Source organism: Ursus americanus, chromosome 4 (genome assembly GCF_024610735.1).
Source record: "Ursus americanus isolate L20-20 chromosome 4, mUrsAme1.1.p, whole genome shotgun sequence".
Classification (NCBI taxonomy): domain Eukaryota; kingdom Metazoa; phylum Chordata; class Mammalia; order Carnivora; family Ursidae; genus Ursus; species Ursus americanus.
The window spans coordinates 26,611,710-26,638,860 of record NC_142130.1 but is presented as its reverse complement, the minus strand read 5'-3'; the positions used below and the strand labels follow the sequence as shown (position 1 = coordinate 26,638,860).

Here is a 27,151-nt window from a genome sequence, read left to right as displayed (position 1 = left end):
TCATTAGTATCTGAAAATGCAAATTAAAAAAATATAGTGTGATACTAGTACCCACTTACTACAATGGCTAAAATTGAAAAGTAGGACAACTCCAAAAGTTGGTAAGGAAATAGAGCACCTGGAATTTATATACATTACTAGAGGAAGTATAAAATGGTACAACCTCTTCGGAAATAGGTTTGACAGATTCGCATAAAGTTCACCACACGCCTTGCCTCAGTCCCTACCTCTCTCCTATTATAAAACAACTGTGTGTTTAATACACTTACATTAGCTGCCTCTCCTTTAATACTTTGCTTTAACTGACTAGATGAAATTGCGCTGTCAGTGAATTCTTATTTTGAGCCCATCCTGTCATCTTTTTAAGGAAGACATAAAATGCGTTGTCAATGAACCCAGAGAAGGACTCACACATATAATTTATGAATGTGAACAGAGATATCACCTCTGAATCTCAGCATTACCTGGCCCAGAATACAAGCCAAGTAACAAACCCATAGCACCTCTGGTACCACAGAACGTTTTACACAGCCCAGACTGGATTCTATGTAATACTGATGGAATTTCAGCATAGATCATCTGTCATTTCACATTCCAGATGCCATTCATACCCAACCATTCAGAGCATGGCCTTCTGTGAAAGGGAGCTACTTGCGTAGCCTGGGCAGGCCGACTTCCGCATCTCTCCTAGACTAAACATGATTTTTTTTTTTAAGATTTTATTTATTTATTTGACAGAGAGAGACAGCCAGCGAGAGGGGGAATACAAGCAGGGGGAGTGGGAGAGGAAGAAGCAGGCTCCCAGCAGAGGAGCCTGATGTGGGGCTCGATCCCCAACCACCGGGATCACGCCCTGAGCCTAAGGCAGATGCTAAACGACTGCGCCACCCAGGCCCCCCTAAACATGATTTTAATTGATTGTTTAATAGTACCTATCTGACAATAGGTAATTAATTTATGTCATCCTCCATAACTGTTTCCCAAAACACAGGCTTCAAAAAATGAGCCCCAGAAAATGCTCCATACTTCAGGAATCAAATACATTTGAAAAAAACCCTGCCTCCTATATTCCAATTCCCCTCAGATATTCATACCAAGTGTTAATGATGTGAAAGACTCTAAGGGGCCCTTGACTAAAATAACTTGATTGATTTTGTTTAACCTAGCCTTTAATGATACTTTATTTCCTGCAAAAGCCTTTGTCGAATAACGCCTGTGAAAATTTTGTGGAAATAATGAGCAGACTTAATATTTGTTGAGCACTTAGTATATATGTATATAGGCCAGTAATTGTGCTGAGTACTGTAAAAGAATCTTATGAGACAGTGGTAGCATTTGCCTACCTTAAATATAAAGAAATTGAAGCTCAGAGAGGTTAAGTGATTTTTTCAAGATCACGGAGTTAGGATGCACAGAAACCAGGATTCCGACACAGTTCATCTGAGTCTAGAGCACAAATAATGAATTGCAGTACTATAAAGAGTCCTAGTAGTGTTCTGAGGAACCAACTTTGGGAAACTGCCTTATATTATTTGGTTCAGTCTTGCTGCTTTACACTGGCTTCTGAGGAGCAGAAGCGATGAGAACCAATCCACTAAGACTTAAGTGGCATATAGACTTCAGGACTTGCTGTTTACTTTCTAAATTATAATGAAATGTTAAGGTGAAGGCTGTTTTTGCATCCACATTGAAAAAAGGGTTTAAATCCCACTGCAAAATGTAATAGCTATGAATTGATTTCTTCTTTTTAACTTTTGGCATAAATATTATAGGCTCTATCTGACACAAGGATCCATGATGATTCTGAATGACGTGACTGCACGTGTGATAAATCATCATTATCTTTCTCTAGGTCACTGAAACACACTCTTGAAGGGATTAATTGTCTGGGGTTCTGTGTTAGGTGAGAGACCCAAAGATAATTTTAGACACAGTCTGTTTCGGTAGCAACAGCTCACACAAGAGAGCTTTATCACTTTTATTTATTGTGGAAAAAATTAGTAATATCAACATAGAAATCCTCTTACATTACTTTAAGTCATAGTTTAAATAATTTCCATTTTAGCAATTGTGGCTAGCGGTATGTTATAAATCTGTTTGAATACTGATACATAGTATTTAAAATGATCATTTTAAAATTACATTTTCGAGAAGAAATATTTTATATTTTACTTAACTACTTGAATATAATTAAATGGTTGCTATTTATAATGTTTCATTACTATAGATAATGCTTCTAAGAATAGTGATGGGTACATAATTCTCTTTCTGTTATTTGTTCAGGAAAAATTCCAAAAGTATTAAGTCATATGGTATGGTCATTTTTATGTCCCTTGAACTCTGCCATCAATGATTTCTAACAGGGTCTTTACAATCCACCAATTATATGTGACTCCACCAGTTTTATTATATCTTTGGAAGCTTTAAATATTTTCTTTATTTTTCATTTTCCATGACTATACTGATATAAAATTATGCCTCATTTTTATAATCATATGGATTTTGGGGCCACATTTGGGCACTAAGTTACTAAAAGTATAAGAAACAGTATTTCAAGTGTCTTCACATAGATGGAAACTTTCCCTCAAGATTTTTCAATTCACCTTTGATTCATTACTATGTGCCAGATGTGCTAGGTGCTGGAGCACTGTCTCCTCATTTTCCTTATTCACCACATTGTTACAATTGGAGTTCACGGACTCATCTGTTGAGCGCATCCATTACCTTTCTGTTTCACCTTGGCCGCTTTGTCAACCTCCCCTTTGGCATTTCTAGCATGACAGACATAGTTGCGCTTGAGATCGTCAGCAGTAACTTTTTTGATGTTCAAAATCTGAGTTCTCGTTTCATCTTCGGTTGCAGTCAAACTTACACTGAAAGAGGGGAAAGAAAATCAAAGCGTGAGTGAGACCGCAGGGTCATGTGCTGCGTGTGAATCAGACAAGGAGACAACCACAGAGCCCCCAGGTGTGGGCGGCCAGAAGGTGCATGAGGTGTGTTGCCTGAGATCCAATGGTTACAAAGGGAGGATAGCTTCCAGATGTCAGCGCCATTCTTTACCTTCTATACCACACACAATCCCAGTTCTAGATCAAATCCCATTGCTGGCAACGTACAGCAGATCTCTTTTCAGGGCAAAAGTTCTCCTTCCCACAAACTTCTGAGACAGTATTCTGTATCAGTGTAGAGATAAGTTTCTGAGGCCAGATCCATCTGGGTTTTGATCCAAGCTTTGCCACTTACTGGCTAGATACTTTGGGCACAGTATCTAATCTTTCCAAATCTCAAGTTCCTCCTTTGAAAGAGACGTAAGTAGCAATGCCTACACAGTGCATTACATGTATTGACTTATTCAAGAACTCTGAGCATTGTGAATGTCAATGGGTAAGTCTTAGAACAATGCTTAATAAATATTCACATGGGCTATTATTACCATCCTCAGCAATAGTCCATGCATTTCAGGGATTCCCAAAGCTTGGATTTTGAACACAAGTAGAAAATTTCAATAAAAAGCCCGAAACTCCCTAGGTTAAATCCTAACATATAAAAAGAAGAGACGTCTCAAAGCAAGTCATCTTTATGAAAATAAATACATCCAAATCTCAGCATGTCAGACATCAAGTGTTTTGGGTCCAAGACCAAGATTTAAAATCCCTTGGAACTACTTGCTCCAAAGAGAAAACAAAATCTCTCTCCTATAGCTGACATCCAGGCTCTCCTTCTAATGAGGCTGACTGTCAGTCATGAGAAGTTGGTCAAGGGTTGGGATGGGTTTAGCCTGAACTGAACTGCATGGCTCCACTCTGGAGGAGCAGTGAGGACAGACAGCGTGACTTTCATTATCATTCATTCGATACTCTTATGAGGATAGGAACCACGCTGTTCAGAGTTCCTGAAGTGATCAATAACTCCCCCTTTGTGCCTCCAGCCACATCTTTAATCTATACCTTCTGTAAACACTGCTCCAATTTCAGGAGGCTCCTTCTGTACGTTTAAATATTTGCTGCTTCTCTAAATTTCAGCCATTGCACATGGTGTTCCTTTTACCAGGAACATTCTTTCTATTTCTTCACCTAGTTTATTTCTACTCATCCTTCAAATCTTTATTTAGGTACTGTGCCATCTGAGAAGCACTGCCTAATCCCCTAAAACTGACTGGAATTCTCAACCAAAGCTTCCGATAACATCCAATACTCTCCAGTCACTGCATTTATCACAATATACTGAAATTTCTGCTCTATCACTCTTACTCCGATAAAATCTACTCAGTTAGGGACACAGTACCTTGCATAGCACTTGATGTAAAGTAGACATCTTATAACTTCTGCACAAAGTCTGAGTTTACCATGAGGAATGATATATCTTTTGAATCCTAGAAGTTCATGTAGCCAGAGATCTATTTGCACATCACGCTAAGGCTTACGGTCTTAGAACCACTTTGTCATGTAGTTGGTCAGCTGCTAATTTTTATCTATTGTTTCCATGAACCAATTGTTGTCTTGCACTTGTGTGCTTCATTTACAAAAGGATCTTTTGTCTTCAAAGACCCATATTTTCTTCCTTATCAACCCAACCCCCCTTCACAAAAAGTTATATTTATTTAGAAATAAAATGACCCAGCTTGTTATTTTAAGAGTGGGCTATATTACCACTTCATCCACGTTAAAAATAAAATTTAAAAAATGTGAATGTATTTAGTCAATATTTTAAAAAATAATAATTATCAGTTATAAATGTGACATGCATGCTATGTGAGTTAAGAATGAGGAGGAAGATAGGAAATATACGGAGGTCTAGAATTCAGACTTGAGAAAGAAAAGAACAGGGCCACACTGACCAGCTTTCATGGATTCAGAGCCCTATACTATGGCCTCTCATTCATGTAGGGTATGCATCCCATCTACTTTCAAGTGGGAATCATGAACGTGTGATCATCAGAAGGTATCTGGGTCTTGAATAGCAAGTCCAGTAATCCTGCTTTGGGATGCAGCCACTAAAGACTTGAAAATCTTGCAGAATTTTGGTACTGATGGGCCAAAGTCAGAGTTTTTACTTTCAATGATTAGTATACACCAGCGGGCATTCAACTGAGGGACAAGCATTGATCACCCCTTGTCTGAGCCAATGGTACCTTTCATTAACAGTTACATCAATATTGGTGTCGTCTGGCTTTTTTCCATCAATGGTCCACCAAACTTCATTGCGAGCGTCCTTCAGGAAAGTAAAATAGACTGTACAGGGGATGAGTAGCTCCTCTCCTAAAAAAACAAGTTAGCCCATCAGTGTGCAACCTTCACATGGCTACACTGGTTTCACCCTGTGACTAATCAGAAGCTACAAAAGTACTTCAAACTCTACTTCTGCGTAATTTTTAAGTGGCTGACCATAGTAATGTACCATACTTCACTGCAAAAGAAACAAACCAAGAAAAGAAGTACAGCAGTTTTATACAAAATTTCCAGAATGACCATCTTTTTATACAATCCATATATGCTGTTCCATGGCAGTCCTTGTTCAAAGAGGCTCTGAAAATGTCCTTTTTAGCCCTAAACTTCCATGGACTACTCTTACCCTTTGTTATTTCCCTCACGAACAGTGACTAAGGAGAGTTTCTCTAGACCTTTGGTGCTTGGCCTAGAAAAGATGGGGCAGTGCTGAGACTGAGGGACAGGCTAGATCTTGAAATGCTCAGGTTATTAGGGTATAATCAATAAGTTTAAAGACAATTTACCTATATACATATAATGGAAATATTTATATGTTTATAAATACTAATATTTATGAATAACAAATCTATGTTATCTTCCTGAGATGGAACATGAGGTCAGGAGGATCTCCAGGCGGAAAATGGTAATAACAAGGAGAAGAACAACACCCTCACTAAGAAATTTATATAATTCATTGTGCTAAGGTTTCATACTTACTAGTGAGTTTACTTAATTTTAACAAAATACTATGAGGTATTTTTTAAATTCATGTTTTCTAGATGTGAAAACTAAGGCTTAAAGATGTTAAATGCCATTCCTAGATGAAATTGTTAATAAGCGGCAGACCAGAAGTTGACCCAGACTGACTTTCATTCCAGTTTGCCCAGGACAGCTCTGTTCTAAGCTTGCTTTCCTTAGTTAGTTATTGATATCAACTGCTTTCACTCTCAAAAAGTGTGCGGGTTGAGATGACAAATTATACTGTCATCCAAATGTGAAAGCAAGTTTGTCTCACTGAGTGGTCCTACCCCATCCCCTCTTCTAATGCATGATTCCTGCAATTTCCCTTTCAGTTTCTATATTAATACACAGCAAGGTAACCTGTACGTAGATTCTGTAACCATAGGATAGGGAGATGAAACATACTAGAGCATTAGTAAGGGTTTACCCCGATAGCCAGACAAATGTTCATATTACTATACAAAGCCACTACGAATTCCAGGATATTTGGTCCATTAGACCCGTTTGTGTGTTCTTTGTCTTCTCAGGCAGCTTGCTATTTCAAACCTTATCTTAGTTTGGGGAGGGCATCACTGTGCTCTCCCTACATTTGATCACGACCTCTGTTATCTGCAGTACATTTTAAAAATATGTTCTTTTACACCTTTCATTGGGTTTGGAGAGAGCTTATTGTAAAGGAGACAATACAGAAAATGGTAAGATTTTCTCTGTTTTCAGTTTAACTGTGGGAGGTTTTGAGCAAGAAGAATAGCAAACGATGCCTTATTCGGTCAGTCGCAAATGAATTTTGTACAGAATGGAAAATTATGAAAACTAAAAAAAACTAAAAGGAGACCCAGACAGCCATAGGAAACATTCCATAGTGTTCTGATCAGGGTGTACTAGTTCTACCAGTTAACCCATTAAATTCAGTCTCGCCTCCGAGCTCCAACCCCTGTCCCTCCGCAGAGGAGCAGAAGCTTAAAGGATGTCTTGTGCTCATATCACAGCCTTGGCAAACCCAAACTGCGTGCAAGCTAACGTGTACATCAGACAGAAATCACTAATCAGGAGAGGGGAGCCACTGCAGGGGAAGAAGGGAGCAGCTGTGGAGAGAGAAGCCGAGAATCCCAGAGATGCGTAGAGATCCATGACAGACTAGCTAACCCCCAGAGCTGCCTTGGTTTCTGAGGATATTTCAGTTTCGATTCATGTGTTTCCTTACAAAAGCCCTCTATTTGCGTGCATTAACTTAAATGACATTTTATTCCTTGTCATTAAGAGAATTGAACTGAAATTAAGAGGCACAGCTATAATTACCCGGTTCTTTCTCGTAGACCACAAGATCATTGGGTGAATAGATTTGAGGAGGCAATGCGTCTTTTGGAGAGCCTGTTTTAGAGAGGAAGAAACAAAAGGGAGATGATGTTAAATCGTGTAGCCCTCATCTCTCATAACCCATTTCTAAGAGCTGCTCTTTTGTAAAGTTTTGCCCAACTTCCTGGCATAGTTTGTCAATTCTTCCCGCAAGGGCCCACAGCTCAATGTAGAGTCATGTACAATGTTTCATTCATTTTCAAACAAGCAAAGAGACAAACATAACGTACTAAGTACCCTCCACATTTCAGGATAGGAGATTTAACCAGTGCTTTTGCTTCCCAAAGCTTACAGGAAATACCCTTCTCATACGATAAAATAAATGGTTTTCATGTCTTCCTCAATTGTTTCTTTTCTACATATTTCTCCAGAACATGCCCAGGGTGTCTACTATGGGACCTGGTTAAAGAAGTAAATATTAAATCAATGAATTAGTGAATGGAAAATTCGAAATCACAATTGTGAGGCCAGGACATCAGTCTATCCGATGCCTGTGGCAGTTGACTGCTCGTTCATAGGATTGCTGCTCTTTAAACATTCTGTATTTCTAAATTGAAAGAAAAATACCCTGAAGGGGTTTTATAGGGTAGCGTTCAAGAGTAGAAGCTTCAAAGATTTAACAACCAGGCTCTTATCCTTACCTGGTCATATACTAACCATATGACTCTGGTTTTTTGCTTAATCTTTGGAAAGCTAATTTTCCTCACCTCTGAAATGAGAATAATTAAACTCACCACACAGGTTCATTAGAAGGATTAAATTAAGTCATGCATATTAAATGAAGTAATGCATATTAAAGCATCCTACTGGTATATAATAAGTACTCAGTACTTCACAGCTTTAAAAACAAACTTGTGTTGCTTAAAGTTGGAATAAGAACCCTACCCCACATCAGTGTCTATCAACTTCTCTATCTGTAAATTAAGGTGACCAAGCATGTCTGTTCTCAGCTTCCCAAAAAGGGGTATATTTAAGTATCTGTATCAGAAACAATTGCCAAGTTGAATTTAAGGTTAGATTATTCATTTGGCTTTTAAAGTCCATTCATGTTAAGTTCTAAATTTAGTCTGATTTTTCTTCGGAATTAGTTCCCAGCTCAGCATTATTCCAAAAGTAGGCAGAGGAAGAGGAGAGGTAATTACAAAATTTTTCAATTTGAATTTTATTTCCACTGTTATGTTAGAGCCCTTAAAAATGCTGCATCTGGTGTCAGACTAGGAGAGAAAGCCCTGAACCAAGAATCAGAAACCTGAGATTTGGAATCACTTCTTACACTAACTCAAAGAGCATCTCTAAACAGGTTACTCTGTGTTATTGAGTCTCGATGTTTCCATCTGTGAAAAGATGGGGCATGAAAAATTCTCACTCTGATATGCTGTCATTTTTAGTATCATGGGCACAGTGGTATTTAGGGCTCTCCCCTAAATGCTGACACTGGTTCTCTTGATTTTTGGGTTTGATAGAAGTCTTTTGACGCTGCCTGGACATTGCCCTTTCCACTTTTTAGTTCAAATACGCTTTTTTTGACAATAATATTAACTACTTAATTCACTGAGTTTCTCTGTTTGCCTGGAACTTGACTAGCATGTGTATTACTTCTAATGTTCTCAGCTATACTGAATGTTAGGTACTCTTAGTCCCAGAGTACAGATAAGGAGACTCAGATGCTGACCAAAGTCATATTGCTAATAAATGGCAAGGGTACAAGCTGAACACAGATTCCTCTGGCACCCTTTTCACTCCCCAAACTGCCTTCATTCATTCACATATTCATTCATTCATTCATTCATTCAGTAGACCAATAGTTATCGAATCCCTATTCTGTATGTGAAACTGCTATGGCTCTCGGGATAGTGCAGTGAACATAAAAAGATAAACCTCTTTTCTCATAGAATGGACACACTTGTTTGTAATAAACTATCAAGAGCCAAAACAGAGTTAATGCATTTTTGTTGTGTGCATTTAAAAATCATGCTTACCTACCACCTTTACAGTCAGAGTCCTAGTGAGATGGAAGGTACGCCCATTTTCTGGATATGTAACAACGCAAGTGTAATCTCCATTGTTCGAAACCAAGGCTATGAGAAAACTCAAGTTCAAGCCTTCGGGTATAACATTGTTAAAGTTCTGTATTTTCTGACAGCCCTAGAAGAAGTAAAAGCAGAGGTGTTCAGTATTTAGATACAGGCACAGAAAATATACAAATGCATATACACACACGTCTAATTTTGCACAGAACATACAAATATCTATGCTGGCTGTACCTTTGACAAACTATTTTTGTCAAATATTTGACGATGTTTCTGCAAAGAATGAATGTGAAGTTTCATTATACTTTCTGCAAAAGGAAAATAGGACTTCTGAATGCGATATAGATTCAAAAGCACAGGCTTCCTGTCTCAGGATCCCGTATTTGAATTTTGGAAATCTCATGTTAATAGTTAAACAAGGTTAAAGTTTTGAAAAACAACTAAGACAATTTAAGAAAGTTCACGTGCTATTTAAGAAATGCTTATTTTTCATTTTTCCACATTTATTTAGTGATTATATTAATTTGGGAAGCCAGCCACTCTGACAATTAAGGTCTCCTGTTAGGTGTCCGGTTTCAGTGCTGTTGTTGTTATGTTCGGGGTTTTTTTTTTCCCCCTCTTTTTTTTTTTTTTTTTGAGATTTTATTTACATATTTGAGAGAGAGCACACAATGGAGCAGGGGGGTGGGGGAGGGTCAGAAGGAAAAGCAGGCTCCCCACTGAACAGGGAGCCAAAGGGCTCAATCCCAGGACCCTGGGATCCTGACCTGAGCCGAAGGCAGACACTTAACTGGTTGAGCCACCGAGGAGCCCCTGGTTTCGGTGTTCTCCTTGGCTCTGTTGAATCATTCTGTCACTCCTGAACATTTTTGGGTTTTCCTTCTACTTATCCCATTTTTTTTTAATAATCAAATATTACAGACTTCAGACTCTAAAACTAAAAGATATTTTATGAATCTTACCAAGAGTTACATTTCTTTCTACTCCAAATTATATTTTTATATACTTCTGCTGCTTTGTAAAATTTGGAGATTGAAGTATCTCATTCAACATAGCTGCAATCCTCTTCTGGCTCTCTGAGCCCCACTAATGGGTTTATGTTGTTTTATTTATTTTTTCTCTCAAAGAAAAAAATACATCAACTCTGACAAAATTGTATGTGGAACATTTACTTTTAGAAAAACTTCTGTTTTTCTTTAAAAAAATTAAATAATTAATCTGCGACAAAAACGGACTGGGTTATGTCTAAGGTCTTTTAGATCTTGAAAATTCAGGGAGATGATTATTGGCTTGTACTTTAGATTTACTGTATTTACATATTTAACTTTGATTCTTGAATACGTAAGTTTTTCTTACTTCAATTCCTGGAGAATGTGTTTTGAAATATGACAGTTACACTGAGTGGCATATTTTGCAATTCTTTGTCATAGGAACTATGTCTTTTAAGAATATTACTACGCTTTTGATTCATGGAAATGAGCACCAAGAGGAAGCTGTTATATGCTCAGTTACTTTCTGAATGCAATTTATCCTGTTCTGGTAAGCAGTGTTTCTAGACACTTGTCACATCAGCAAAATATTCCAATGCTCTTAGGTTATCACAAAGTATAAGGCCACAGAGACCTGTACTCTTATAATGAATTTATGTCAGATTTGGTTTAAATTGAGTTTAGACTATCTATAGAACTCTATTTGATTTTTGTGGCACCTTTCATTTAAACAGTTCAAAGCTATTTTCTTCTCTCATTTGTTAGCTTAGCTGTTCTTAAATCCCCATGAAGTAGACAGATCGGACTAAATATGCTCTAGTTTTATAGGAGGAAAAAAAATAATAATGAGACAGACAGATAAAGAGGTATTGTAGATAACACAGAGCAAAGCTAAAACTCAGTTTTCCAGACCGATGAACAAAGGTTTTTCACTAGCTTCTTAACTAAGAATGAACACCTCTTCTTGGGAGTTGGTTGGACTGGAAAAATTGCATGGACACACGTATTTACATGTACTCCATTATCCCATCTGACCCTTATTCCAAACTTACTAAGTTTGGAATGTTTTTATGCCCATTTTATAGATGAAGATATAAAGGCCTAAAAAGATTAAGTGATTGCCAACGTCATGGAGCTAGGTAGTGTCGGAGCTAAAATTAAATCTAGATCTACCTGCTTTGAGGCCTTTACTTTTAATCCCACCTGACACTGTCTCCCTACCCTGTCCTGTGGTCCTGTCATATGGCACATCTGGGCCAGTCCCAGTGTTAATAGTGTGCTATGGCTCTATCGCTTCTATGAGGTGGATTCCCACAATTAGTGATAAACTGGAAAAGCATACTGTTCAGGATAAGAAGTTAACAATTAGTACTGCACTTGTCAAGAGCACTTCTCAAGAAGGTACTAAAGGAAAGTTATTGTTTTGATTTATCAAGTATCATTTATGTAAAAAATTATTTAAAACACATTTGTTTTAGGATTCAGAGTATGTGCTACAAATATGAAGTAACTCAAACCTTTGCATTCATTCACTCATTAGTTCGTTCACCCTTGAGTATTAATCATAAACCACGTGTCAGCCATTGTTTGAGGTTCTGAGAATATAGCATTGAATAAACGAACGGTCAACTCTTATGGACTTATCATGAACAGAGAAATAGAATCAGACACGTCTAAATAGCAAGGAAAATGGTACAAAATAGGTGTGTGTTGATCTCTTGCTAGCTCTCTCTTTTTCTTCGTTTTATTTATTTATTTATTTTTTAAAGATTTTATTTATTTATTCAACAGAGATAGAGTCAGCCAGCGAGAGAGGGAACACAAGCAGGGGGAGTGGGAGAGGAAGAAGCAGGCTCATAGCAGAGGAACCTGATGTGGGGCTCAATCCCAGAACGCCAGGATCACGCCCTGAGCCGAAGGCAGATGCTTAACTGCTGTGCCACCCAGGCGCCCCTTTTTCTTCGTTTTAACCAAACCCATGAGCATGAACTTGAAATTTGGGCTGGATATGCTTAAGGGTATTCAGTGGTCCTGTGCGTCAATGGTATAAGTACGCTTTCTTGTGAGATTTTCTCTTCTTTCCATAAAGGACAAAAATGTAGGCCACGGACAGGTTTTTCTTGGAGCTGCTTTGTCTAGAAAAAAATATTTCAAATTAAGGAATATTCCACAAAAATCAATGGGAAAGTTTCCGCTCTAATCGACTATTCAGAAAAAGCTGACCCTTCAAAAAACTTAAATTAACTAGTTTTAACTAAAAGAAGTAATAAGAAAAGGAATAAAAAGCCATTTCAAAGTTATTAGACCTATAGCATGTTGGAAAAGGATATGAAAGAAATACTTGACATTCTAAGTGTGCATGTGCAGGGTAGGGGTGGCTCCGGGGCGTTGGTGAACTCTAAATAACCTTTGACTTTAGCCTACCATGTGTGATAAACTCTTTTTCTTAAAAGCAGGTGCATCTCTAGACCCTTTGGCACATGTGCCTGAGACACACAGTATGTTTTTTAAACGCAATAAAGTATTCTTAAAAATAAATACTGGAGATCTCAAAATTATTTCTTTGGAATCCAGAAAAAAAAAAGATATGAATAAAAATCTAGATAGCCAAAGGAAAAAAAATGTGTCCAAATATGAGAAATGGTTAATGGTAAGTTGATTTCCGCTGTGAAGTAAACACTTGTCTGACTAGAAAACGAGTCATCCACTTCGTTGACCAATCAGTTCCTCATTTTGAATTCAGAAGAGAGAAGTTCGACAGGAGAACATTTTCTAACACATAGTGGTAGCCATGGCAACCTACCACAATATATAGGTAAAGAACAGCCCAAGAAATGATTTTGAGATCTCTGGGAGGAAATAAATCATGTGCTGAAGTGTGGGGTGTGAGTGGGGAGATGTTGTGACTGAAAAAGTACAAATATTTCCATTTGATAAACCTACAACTTTTAAAGAACTGTATGAGGGCACAAGAATGGAAATGGTATAGTTCTTGACCTAGAGGTATGCTGTCTAGTGGAGAACTGCAACAAATACTATGAGAAGCATATTGGGGAGAGGGGAGTGGGGGAAAAGATTAAACAGAAAACATTTAGAAAAACTTCCTGGAGAAGAAAGATGTGGGCTAGATTGTTAAAGGGCAAGTAGAATATTACCAACTATGTGGGAGGAAGGGAGATGTGGGAGACTGGCACTCTCGGCACAGGGAAAAATGTGAAAAAAATCCCCTACATGGGACACCTGGGTGGCTCAGTTGCTTAAGCGTCTGCCTTCGGCTCAGGTCATGAACCCAGGGTCTTGGGATCGAATTCTGCTTTGGGCTCCTCACTCAGTGGGGAGCCTGCTTCTCCCTGTGCCTGTAGCTCCCCCTGCTTGTGCTCTCTCACTCTCTGACAAGTAAATAAATAAATAGGTAAATAAGTAAATAAAAAAATAAATAAAATAAACAAATAAATAAAATCTTAAAAAAAAAAATCCTCTACGCTGTTATAGCATTTTGCCCTCTGTGTTAGTCCTTAACCAACTTTATTATAGTGATCTCTTTTCATGCTTCTTTCTTCTCTAGAAAACTTACTCCCAGGGGCAAGCGAGGGGCGAATGAGTACTGTTATCCACATGGGCAGCAACTTGCCCAATAATTGGCACATGGGAAATGCTCAACACTTTGTGTTGTAGGTCAGAAATATGAATGAGAGAAGGAAAGACACAAGACATGGAGTTGAAAGTTCAAGTGGTATGCACATTGCACATGATAACAAGAAGATGAATACAAGAATTGTAACACCTGGAATGGGGGAATTATAGGATGAGCAGGGAAACTGAGTGAGGATACAAAGAGTTTGAGATATAACATTAGAATAGTTATGAATATCTATCGACATTTTTGCATCTAAGATTAAGTTGCTATGAAATGCATCTCACTTGTTTACAAAGTCTTATAAGAGTTCTATGCACCAGTCACTTCCAATGAACTTCAGAACTACATCATCCAATGTTTACGCAACAAATACTTACAAAATCCCTCCCATGTGACAGGTACTGTGTTAGGAGCTGGGCATACAGTAGACAATAAAAACAGAAATGGCCCTTATTCCCATGGAATTTATCAGTCCAGTCCAATTCATTCAATTATTGAATCAATTCCTAAATACAAAGTATATTGGCTCCGTTTTGTGCTGTGTGCTTGTTATTCAAGGTTAGAAAGAGAGTGGTCACAACCCAGTACAGGAGAGAGAAATGCAAACATTACAGTAACGAGGTATAATTTAAGTGCTATCAAAATACAGAGTGGGTGATTCATTCAGCCTAAGCCAGCTTCAAGGCTTCACAGGTACTTGAATGGGGTTTAAGTTTAAAGGACATACCTTAACTCCTCAGAAGCCCTGAAACTATATGTAAAATGCTGTGTGTATATACGCATATATAGAATTCAATGTATATGGCTTGGAAATAAAATATTATACATACTTCCTTTTACCAAAGGTTAAAAACCACCACATTGGGACTATAGAGAAAGGAAAGAGATAACCAAACTAAGATGTCAGCTCAGATTGAAACAAGCACCTTAAAATAAAGTCTATCACATAGACCTTGGACTAACTTAACAACACGTGCCATGCCAAAAAGAAGGCCAAGCCTGGCCTTCTTTCAGAAATGATTTCCTGATGACATTCTGTCAGGAAAAGCAAAGGTTTTCAATTTCCTGAGAGATTTATAAACAATACCTGGCCAATTCTGATTAACTTCACGCTGAAAATCTGGAGGTGGAGGTAATATTCCAATTTTAATGATCACACTGAGTACAAGGAAAACCAGCATTTTGCAAATTGAGATCCGGAATGATATCTATCCTGCTAAATAGCAGCTGAGAGCATTTCAGCAGCTGCTATAAAGGTAATACCCAAAACACCCACTAAAGTGGTTCCTCTGATCCTCAGTAAGAAGGGAAAAATTGCCTTTGTTTTTACAAGTGCCTCCGGAGAAAAATATTCAAATACCCAGTTACAACAATAAGAACAAGCAACGATCGAGTAGTATGAAAGTTAGATGGCTCGCCATATTGTAAAGCTTCGGTCTCTGAGTAAATCCAATAATGATGGTAACAATAACAACGAGATCACACTTAACCTGTGTCTTTACACCTATGCACTCAGAAGTCCCTATGTGAAAAAACAGGCAGCCTCCAATTTATACACGTGTTGTGTTCCAGAAGTTCTTTTATAAGCTGGCTATTTGAAATTCAGTAAATCACTTGCGAACCATGGTTTGCTTTCCAGGCTAGTAACAAAACCTGGCTCATTTGACAAACATTTACTGAACATCAATTTAACTCACAGGATTGTTGAATTAGAGAACTATGAATTCTGGGCCCAGATTGAAGAACACTCTGCCATCCAGAAGAGAGCAGGAGAGAAGACATGCAGAGACGAAAAATTCAAGCCTGCCCTATTTCTCCTGCAATTCTGAAAGAGAAACTTCTGATTTTCTGTTCCCACCAATCTCAGTTTTCTGAGCCCCTTCTGACTTCCCAGGGTGAGCTATCCACAGGTCTCCTTGTGGCTCACAGTCTCCCTTGTGACCTAATCTGTGTCCAAAGATGGCTTTGCCCTTCAAAGGGCCTCACGCTCTAGAAATAAAGACTGGAGCACCCTCGCTGTGTCATTTCTGAAGAATATAAGCTTTGGAGTCCAATGAAAGTGGCTTGAAATCCCAGATTCTCCCGTTACTGGCTGGATTGTTTCCAGTAAATTATATAAAATAATGTATAACTATGGGCTCTTGACATAGATTGTATAGGGTTAAATCTTGGCCCCCAGCTCTGGGACTCAGGCAAAATCTCTCAGCCACTCTGTACTTGGGTTTTCTTAATGATAAAATGGAGAAAATGATAGACCCTATTTCATGTTGAGAGAATTAAAATAATCAAAATATTTAGAAAAATTCCTGTGCTCAGTAAACATCAGCTATTATTGCTAACCTCTCTCAGCCTCTGGTTCCTAATGATATTGACACCGAAGGATGTGGTGAGTATTACATATAACATATAAAGTACCCAGTACAAGGTATTTTACTAGAAAAATGCAAGAAATATTAGTTTCCTCTTCCCTCTTTCAATTCATCCGTATTCACCTTCTGCCAAGAGGAAAACAAATTTGCTGGAACTGATTAATGTGTCTTCACTCTCGCAGTTATTACTAAAAGAAACTATTTCTCCAATGTCAAGGTACGGAATTCAGCTGATAACAGTGGAAAGACAACTACTGTAGGAGGGCCAATATACCCAGGCAGATGCAGGGGGTGACTGCAGAACGTAGGAAATAGAAAGCAATGTCAACATTGCTATACAGTGATGGGAGAATCCCCCTGCCAAGAACTCTGATTTTGTTTCCAAGATTGCAGAACTCAGGATTAAAGGTGTCAGTCAACTACTCAAAGATGGAGAAAAAAAAGGCAGCATAACACACATCTATAGCAACCTTTTCAGAATCACAGAATAGAAAGGATGTCTGGTTACTGGCTGTCCTTTTAGTCACACGCACGTTGTTGATATCTGCCATAGTCACCTGCACATTGTTGGGTTTCACTGCTATGACTTTTTTTCTTGATCTTCTTTCTATGTTTCTTGCTTTCATTCAGTCCATGAATATTCTCTCCAGATTTTGACTTTAGCTCTCCTTCTTTATCATTTTATTTTGTACTTTGTCTTCTTCTTAAGGGATTCAACTATCATACAGATGCATCCAATTCTCTGATCTCCAGTTTTGACTTTTCTTCTAAACCCCACACCCAAACACATGTAGCCATGACCTACAGGTCACTGCTACCTAGATATCTCACAGACATCTCTAACTCCATATGACATTATCAAAACCCATTACTTGCCCCCAAACCTGCTCCTTCCCTGCTGTTTCATATCTTGGTTAATAGCACCAACATTCATCCAACCAGGAAAACCAAAAATCTGGAAGTCTTTGAGGATACATAGATGGGTATGCCATAACGTTATCCTCAAGAAATAGTCAATCTCATAGGGTACAGGCGTGTACATTTTTCCTTCTTAGAACCAACAATTAATTCTCTTTGGCACTCTTGTGGAACTTAGAATTCTGCTTTTTGATAAGAATAAGAATTCTTATTTATAAACTTGTCTGAATTAAACTATGGGATCTTTTTGAAACTATGTAGGGTAGAACATATATCTCATTCATCACTGTGTTCTCCCATACCCCTGACATATTGCATTAAATACAATTGATCTTCAACAGCTGTTGAATGTATATATGGAAGATAGTAAAACAATAAAGGATGTGAAAAGTGACATGGAGATAGGCATAAATAAGTAGCTGTGGGATTATATTAGGTAAAAAATATTTCTAGCTGGAGAGAAGAGAGAACATTTCATGAAGGTGGTAGAATTTGAACTGTTCTAAAGAAAGAAAGGGGGACATTCCAGTAGGTAATGCATCAAGAAAAAGGAAAAAAAACCATAGAATATATAAAGAAATAAAATTAATTTTTTTTCAGACCACGGAGGATTCAAAGTATAGAAAAAGTGAGCAGGATTAGAGATGAGAGAACTCAATTGCAGGTAAATAGAAGAATACATTTTTTAAATTGGAAAATGCATTACACTTATTGATGTAAAATTGTTAATATTATTCCTTTAATCATTTTTTATGCTGTCTACTATGGAACGCCATGATCATAGAATATACAATGATCACCTGTACCTAGCCTCAAAAGTGTAAATTCAGGATATGTCTTATTTCATCTACACCCACTCACTGCATCCCAAGATTATTGTGAAGCAAATCACAGACATTATATAATTTTACTTGTAAAGATTTCTACGTGTATCTCCAAATGACAAGACCTTTATCTTCTGCAAGCATAACTATAGTACTATTATCACAATTTAAAAACTAATAGCTCATTGTGTTATTAATAGTCTGTGTTCAGAATTTCTCATAACTTGTTTTATAGTTTGTCTGAATACAACACAATCTAATTAAGGTCCATACATTGCAATTAGTTGTTATATATCTTAAATCAGTCTTTCTCTCTCTCTCTCTCATTTTCTTTCTCACCTCCTTCCCTCCCTTTCTCTTAATCACTTTATTATGGCATAAAACATATACAAAAAACAAAGTATGTAAGAGTTATCGTATTATTGTAAATAATAATGTTATTGTATTTTATAAAGTTAATATGTATATTATATATTTATATATTATATATAATATATTCATATATTATATATATTATATATTTATATATTATATAATTATATTATGTATTTATATTATATATATATGTGTATATATATATATATATAAAGTCAATATTATTATAAAGCAAATACCTTCATAAGCACTGCTCAGGTCCGCAATAGAATGTTACTAGTCACCCCTGAAGGCCTTCCACATGCCCCATGTCAATCTCAGCTCTATTACTACCCCCCCCCCCCAAAGTAGCCACTATCTACACTTTCATGGTAAAATCAATTTCTTATTTTCATTTATAATCTTATCACCTACATGTACATCCTTTGACACTACAGTCTCATCCATCGTTAAACGTGTCTTACATGTTTCTCTTAACCTACACATTCCCATATCGTGCCTTTCTTTTTCTTGCAATTTATTTGTTGAATAAGCCAGGACGTTTGGCCTATAGAATTTTCCAGTCTGGATTTTGCTGACCACAAACTCATGGTGTAGATCAATACATTCCTCTGTTCTCTATATATCCGGCAAAATGGCAGCAGGATCCAAAGGGTTTTTTTTCCAGACTCAGGTTTAATCCATTTGGCACAATTATAAGTGATATTTTATTCTTTCATGAGAAGGAATATGTCTAGCTGTTTCCTTTCTTATGATGGTATCAGTCATTGATGCTTCATGCTTAGATTTATTAATTCATTAGGGACTGCAAAATGATTATATACTTTTATAAAAACACACTTCTCTGCACTATTTCATTACTCAGTGCACATTTCTTATAGGAAAGGCAGAATAAATACCTGATTTTTTTCCCTTTTACCAGTTTTCAAGATAACGGATTGATTTCCTATCATCCACTAAATGTGACCAATTATTTTGAGATATCATTATGAACTTATGGATTTAAATTTAATTCATAAGATTCAACCCATTGTGATTAATAACCTCACTGAAGTTCAAATTGTTCCATTATTGGCCAGTAGAAAACTCTTAAAGTTGGCTCCTAAATCATTTCATTAATGACTTAAACCGTTAGATGCTAACATTTTAAACTATGATTATAAATTGCCTATTTCTTCTTTTAAATCTGTCAACCTTGCTTCATGCATTCAGACACACTGCTGTGAGGCACATATACTTGTACTATTTTTACGACTTCCTGATGAATTGACCCTTTTATTATTCTGAAAAGTCCTCTTTATCTCTGGCAATACTCATTGTCTCCACTCTACTTTATGTGTTACTGGTATATCCATTTTAACCTTCTTATTTTTATTCACCATTTATTTTCAATTTTAAATTCTTTCTCCCTTCCACTTTCTGTTCATCTTAAGGCATCATCTATCATGTTCATTTGCTGTTACATTCCTCTTAGGTTTTAGCTTCCTTTCTGAAATGACTTATTTCCTTCTTCCTAACTTTCTCATTTCTGGACTTTTCTAATTCTTATTGATCTATGTTATTTTTTCTCATCTCATTTCTTAATGTCTTTTAGCTCATTTTTTAAATAGTAAGTCACATTATGTTCTTCTAGCATGCTCTCTCTTTTTTGGTAGAAATGTTATTCTGCTTCTTCTTTTTCTTATAAGTTTGAATGGGATTTTACCATGGTTCTTTTTTGGGGGGGGGTATTTTTATTTATTTATTTAGAGAGAGCACATGTGAGCAGGGGGGGAGGGGGAGAAGAAGAGAGAGAGAATTCCAAGCAGATTCTACACTGAGCGTGGAGCCCGATGTGGGGCTCGATCTCAGAACCCTGAGATCATGACCTGAGCCACAATCAAGTGTCAGATGCTTAACTGACTGAGCCACACAGGTGCCCCCAATGTGGCTCTTTTTGTTCATTTCTTTGTAGAACTTGTTTTTTTTTTTTTCTGAGCTTTTGAATTTGGCTGGATTTTCTAACTTCACAGAGATCCTTCTTCCAAACTATGATCTTGAGATTTCCTGAGCCTGCTGCTTCTCTGTTTTTAGCTGGTCCTTCTCTTTCCTTCCTCTATATTGTCCTGAGCCTGTTTACATTTTATTACACTCCCAGCTGCTTGTCCTCAGTGTGGGTGGCAGTTTTTCAGAGTTCTGAGGCACTAGAACAATTTCAGTCCCTTCAGAATTTCTTACTATGGGTCTCTTGGACTCAGCCTCTGTGAGAGAGCAAAGCTCTTCCCAACTTCATCTGCTGTTCTCAAGATTGGCCCACCATACTTTATAGTGAGTACCACTGGTTCCTCGTTTTCAAGTCTGCCAGATACCACATTACTTCCACCTGCCCCCTTCCCTAGACACTGATTCTATATGTAGTTTGTTTCACTCACGTCATTGAAAGTGATTCTTGTGGATAACTCTTCACTGAGTTTGTTCTAAATGTTGTCCAGTACTTTTTAGCTTTGGCATATGTGGGTATTTGAGGAGATGAAAAAAATAAGGTTGCGATCACAGGTGCCACCTTCCAACACTTTCATTTTTGATGAAACACTTTCCAAGTCTCTCCAATGTGGAAGAGACCACAGATGGACTGTGCCCACAAATGAGGATAAACATGAGAACACATACAAATAATAGAATACAGTGTTGACTAATCAAGAAGCTGACATTCACCCTATGAGCTAGCGGCTTCTGTCCTTACTCAGCAGTGAATAGAAGCGCGCGAGCATTTCTCAAATGGTATCTCATATAAAGTTAATAGAAATATGGTAGTTCTAGTTGTCTGGTGAATGTAATTTAGGAAATGGTGAGTTGAGGAAAAGCATCTCTACCACTTCCTTAAAATGGCACGTGAAATAAATAAATAAGTAAATAACTAAATAAATAAATTTAAAAAATGGCACAAAGCGAAAAAATGGTGAAAGATCTGTATAAAGTTATTAAGGAAGAAATCAAAAATCTGAGGAGAAAAATCTCAGTTTCAACATTAACTCGACCATCAGGGACAGCCATTTTAGAGAGGGTAAGATGCTCTCGAGTTTGCTTACCATGTACCAAGTGATGGTTGGTTTGACAGTGGAAGGAAAGAACCCATCTACATTTGGACACGTGATCTTCTGAACACCATACTCTATATACAGTTTATGCAGCGGGAGTTTCATGGAGGAATTGAAGCAGCTGTCTTTTTGAACCACTTCCAGAGGAAATGCAACTTTGCTGCAGTATGTGGTGTTCCTGAAAAGAGAAATAGGCAATAAATGGGCAATCTCCTTTGCATTTGATTTGATGCAACAATCACATTAAAATGAGCTAAGTGAAATATGCTGCATATTGAGACTTAATTTACGTGTCAGTTCACATAGGAATTAAATGTGTTATGGAGGTATTTCCTCTACCAATGTGACGTCACAAAATAAAAAGAGACACAATTAACTACTGTTCATACACTAAAATATTTACATTTTAAGATGACCGGGGAATTGCATTTACGTTTGAATATCCACACAGGTCATGTAGTCTGCCTGGGGGCTCTTCTCCTCCCATCAGTCCACCTTTCACATGGAGGCTTTCCATGTCATCCTCCACACACCCCATTTCTAAATTAGGCCTTTTATTCTCTGAGCCCCTCAGACATTTCCTTGATTGAATTTATCACAGTTTAAACAAGAGCATGACCATGTGTCTTTTTTTGGTCCTTGCTTGTAGTACAGTGTCTAAACTTCCAGTAGGCACTGAATAAATGTTTCTTAAATGAATGGAATGGATGTAAAGCGTGTGTCTACACATAGGAAAACAATAAAGGAAACACAAATAATAAAAAAAAAACAACTGACTTCTTAGGATGATGGGTAAATGGGTCATTCACTGTCTACCCATTTTTGTGATTTCTATTTAAGGTGCCAAATACATATTAGATACTCATTAACTAATTAATTGAGACCAAATGCAATGAAATGGGGGGATGCATTTTCCTCCCAAAGATAGGAAGAGGGGATGTTTAAAGATGACTTATGACAATGGTAATAAGGTGAGAAGGGAGAGTGGCAGCTATAATCACCACCTAAAAATAGCAAAAGGTCTACCAGGTAGAAGTATTCTACAGGTGGAAATTATAGAGGGTAATTTTCAGCTTCATAAGATATATTCTCTGACTTAAAAAAATAATGAACAGTGGTGGGACTAATTTTTCTGGCTTCAAAAATAAAATCTGGATGTTATCCTCAGAGGGGTATTGAAGCAAGAATACAAGTGGTACAGTCTTGGAGGATGAATCTTAATTTATGGCCTTAAGGACATCGGGCCTTTGATTTTACATGGTTCAGTTTAAGGTCATTTTCCACTTAGGAATTGCCTCAGGGCTGCAGGAAGCTTCTGGTGTCCCCACCAGACAAGTTCACTTCTAGACTTTCTTTAGGGACACAGAAGATGGGCAGACAGGTAAACTGAAGAGATGGCCATCCGGAAATTGATAAATCACATTAAAGGAATACTCAGGCCTTAACAACTATGCTGCTCCTCTAATACAAAAGAAGGTTAGAAAAGTGTGAGGAAGAGCTCTAGACAAGTAGGAAACAGAAACAGAGAGAGTGAAACACTAAAATGCAGAGTAGAGAGCAAGGTCATCCAGAAAGCTACTGAGGATGCCTTCCCAGCTATTTCCTGATGTCCACGGAGGGATGTTAACGGATTAACAATTACTAAAGATGGAAAGGAGCCCCCAGAGCATTGAGGCCGATTTTCTCATTGGGTGGATACAGATGCCAAAGCTCTCAGATACACTCTGATGTGCCTAAGGTCACCTCTGAGTAGCATCAGGGCTGGGATGACGGCCTGGTTTCTGTGTCTTTTCATTCCATACTCTTTCCAGTATAATCTGTCCTAACCTCTCCTACAAACATGTCTTGGGACATAAACAGTGAACAAGGTTCTTTGGAAGCCTACATATCAGTCTAGAGTCCACTCCAATAAAACTAAAGAGTTGGGTGAAAACCTCAAAAGGGCCTTCAGAGGTTCGAAGGGACTCTCAAGGCCACAGTGATGAAAATGTTTTCTGTGAGAAAAGAGGTCCTTTTTCACTTAATCGTAACACAGCTTAAATATATCAAAAGGTAGTCACATTTCTCCATCAGAGACCAGTTAATATCCATGAAAAGACAAGGGGCATTCAGAAGATGGTGTGGAATTATCTATTGTTATGTTATTCTATGTTGTTGCATTGTTGTATCATTCAGCCCCATTGTTACGTTTGCTGAATGTTATGTTACTAATTACATCCAGTCATTCAGAACGTGACCATATTTGGAGACAAGCCTTGAAAGAGGTAATTCAGGTAAGATGAGTATGGTGGGCTGTAATCCAATATGACCCATGTGCTTATAAGAAGAGGAGATTAGGACAGAGATGACGCAGGGGGGAGACCATGTGAAGACATGGGAAGAAGATGGCCATCCACAAACCAAGGAGAGAGAAATGAGACCAACCCTACCGACACCTCGATTTTGGAATTCTCGACTTCAGAACTGTGAGAACACACGTTTCTGGTATTTAAGCCACCAGTCTGCGGTATTTTGTTTTGGTAACCCTAGCAAACCATTGCACCTATTAAACAGTAGGAAACTGTGCGAAAAACAAAACCAAAAACAAAACCGTAATCCATAAGCAAAGTAAGGCCTGGAAGCTAAAAGGGGACCTTGGGGAAAAAATAGCCAAAGATCTAAGCCTTAAAATGATTATTCTTCAGACGGGCTTTAGTTTTTTAAAGCTTTATTTTTCTGAATAAAAATAGTATTAATCTGTGGTAATGGAAGAATAGGTATCTTACAGAGTAAAATGCAAAATCTACATGAATTTTCAAGATTAAACAAAATGGATTTGAAAGAAATTTTGCCATATCGGTGGGGTACTTTGGATTATATTCTTACGTTCCCAGTGACATGGTGTTTATTTGCTTTATAGGGAAATTTTGATGAGAAAGTTTGAAAGGCATTTTTCTAAATACATTCGGTACCTCCCAAATATTCTTTCTTCCATAAGGCATCCTAAGGCTTTCTTTTGTGTCAGGGACATTGAAAGATGCCAAGAATAACAGAAATGAATGGCTTTTGCTCTCCACCCTGCTCATTGTCTAGGAAATAGATACTTCCAGGTGGGGCAGAAATGCAGGCAGATTTTAATATCAGGGAAAAGGAACCAATAAACAAGGCTCCACCATTCGATAATCTTGATATATGTCAGAGTTTGAAAAGGAACCCCTCATGGAGAAAGTTCTCAGGAGTACAACCATTGTCTCTGCACACCTCTTAGGCAACCTCTGCTAATCCACCAAGGTGAGTGTAACTCTTTCCAGGTGTAACTCTTCCCCAGCTTCATAGCAGATGCACAAAGCCCAGGAACTAAAGCGAAAAGAGAAAGTCGCCACCAAGAATCAGGCTACCTTAACATGCAGGTGTAGTTGCCCGTGTCATTGAGGAGTGTGGGTCGGAACCACAGCACATCTTTCTCTTTACTAATGCGGTTGTCAGGGAGGCGGAAGTTAATGGGCTCCTCTAGGTCCCGGTCCTGCCTCGTCCAATACCAGATCAGAGTGAGGCCAGATGAATGGGCTGTGCTGTAGTTGTATTTCAAGAAGTGTTCAAAGAGTGGGCACTTGATGCGAGCTGGCTCATCTTCAAACACTTGGATCTGCCTCATGGTATCTAGTCCCCAGTCATCACAGCGTTCTGGAACGATCGAAAAGAAAGAAAAGGCCAGTGAGTCATCTCATGTTAAAAGCCTGGAGAGAACACACCTTCTCAGGACACCCAATCTTTTCTAGGAACCCCCTTGTCTGGTGATGTTCAGTAGCCTTTCTATAATAATTGCATGGAATAGGAACCTGTGGTAGGCAGAAATGATTTTTCCACCTTCCTCTATCATCTTTTCATTACCTCTTGGATGATTTGATCAGATAACTTGATCCTGTCCTACCCTATAAGATATAGGGTAGAATTTCACCTAAAAAAGAAGTCATATGCTCTATCACCCTCCGGAGACAGAGGAGATTCTAAGGAGAAAATTGTAACTGAAAAGACAACCCTCCAAGACTCTCAGTTCTTCCCAGGTCTCCTGATTTGGGAGCTAGATGTGCCCAGGCAAAGATATCTATATCACGGACTCAGGAACAAAACTATATGTGTAATAAATGAAATGAAGTTTGTCACTAAAGTTTATGGTTGTTTGTTAAGGCAACGTTTTTGTGACAGCAGATAAGCGAGAGAACAACTAGATTTGTGGCTACTTTAATTTTGATAAAAGCAAAGTATTTGAAGCTTTATGACTTGCAGAGGGATTTGTAAGCAATAAATCCCTAAGTAAGCAATAGACCTCTGAGAATTTAACAAACTGGCTTTTCCAAGACTCAACAAATTACTATTATTTATAATTGCTATGCTTTTATTTAGAGACATGTTTTAAAATCCAATATACAAAGAAAGAATTGGAAAAATCAAAATGTTGTTCACACCAATACAAGTGCGATAGTAATTTTTTAAATAAAACATCTATCTTACCAGGTTCTTCAAATACATTTTCATTAAAGCTACAAAGTTGCAGAATCAGCTCATTCGGTTTATAGGAAATTACAACCACAGATTTTCAGATACATATGTCAGATTGAATATATGCAACAATTTTCACTCCTTTCTGAAACTCCACTACAACTAAAATAATTTTTCAAGACATAACCTCAAGTAACAGCAAGAACAAGAGAAAAAAAAGCAATGACATCGAAATTGACAAGCTGTACCCAGTTCAGCCCATTTAAATAGATAAAGCCTAAACCAGGAGGGGAAAGCAGGGGAGCACACCAATGTGTAATTCAGAATACTGGGAAGACCCAGAAGGAACTGCCAGCCCCAAGATAAGGAACCACTATTGCCATTCGCCCAATGGCAATCTCTGGGTTCTCTTCCTAGGCATATGTAAGAATCTAGTTTTCTGCCCCTCTGGAGAGGCCATGTGACTCACTTCGGCCAATATGATGTAGTGAGTGTCAGTTGTGTTGATTATTTTAAGGGTTAGAGCATATTTTATCATGCTCCTTTTCTTCTGCCCTGGCAAATATAAACGCAAAGAGACTAAACCTCCTTTAACTTGGGTCCCTTGATGTAGGTGACATACAGCAAAAGAAGAAAACAAAACAAAACAGAAGAGAACCATCAATTAAATAAGTTGATGAAAATAGACTTACCCCACAAAAATATCTTCTAAAATTGTGGAAAAAGAGAAGATTCTAAAAACTACCAGAGAGTAAGAAAGGAGACAAAAATTGATTCTATACAAAAGGTAGAAATTGGAATGGCTGTGGAAATTTCAAAAACAAGACTAGAAACTAGAAGATAATGAAGCAATATAGGTGAAGGGAAATTATTTCCAATCTTGAATCTAAACCCAGGGAAACAATCAACTGCAAAGGTGGCATTTTCAGACACATCAAGACTCAGTAATTTTCCTTCCCATATGCTCTTTATCAGGAGGCTTCTGAGGGATTTGTTGTTACCAAAATGAGAGGGGGGAAAAAGAGCAAATTATGGGATCCAGGAAGAGGGGATCCAATTCAATAGAGAGGGGTAGGGAATCCCCAGAATAACAATGAAGGAGACCCCAGGTTAACAGCTATGCAGCAGGGTTGGGCATGAAGCAGTGTA

General features: G+C 37.8%; 1 protein-coding gene across 1 annotated transcript in view; it reads right to left on the bottom strand.

The window, feature by feature from the left end:
- Positions 1-27,151, bottom strand: part of IL1RAP (interleukin 1 receptor accessory protein) — a 120,609-nt gene that overhangs the window by 13,919 nt on the left and 79,539 nt on the right. Inside the window, exons 3-8 of the mRNA XM_045811221.2 lie at positions 24,901-25,186; positions 21,515-21,701; positions 9,284-9,449; positions 7,248-7,319; positions 5,132-5,258; positions 2,725-2,873 (exon numbers count right to left, since the gene is read on the bottom strand). Of these exons, the coding sequence (XP_045667177.1) occupies positions 2,725-2,873; positions 5,132-5,258; positions 7,248-7,319; positions 9,284-9,449; positions 21,515-21,701; positions 24,901-25,186 (987 nt within the window). The remainder of the gene's footprint in view (positions 1-2,724; positions 2,874-5,131; positions 5,259-7,247; positions 7,320-9,283; positions 9,450-21,514; positions 21,702-24,900; positions 25,187-27,151) is intronic.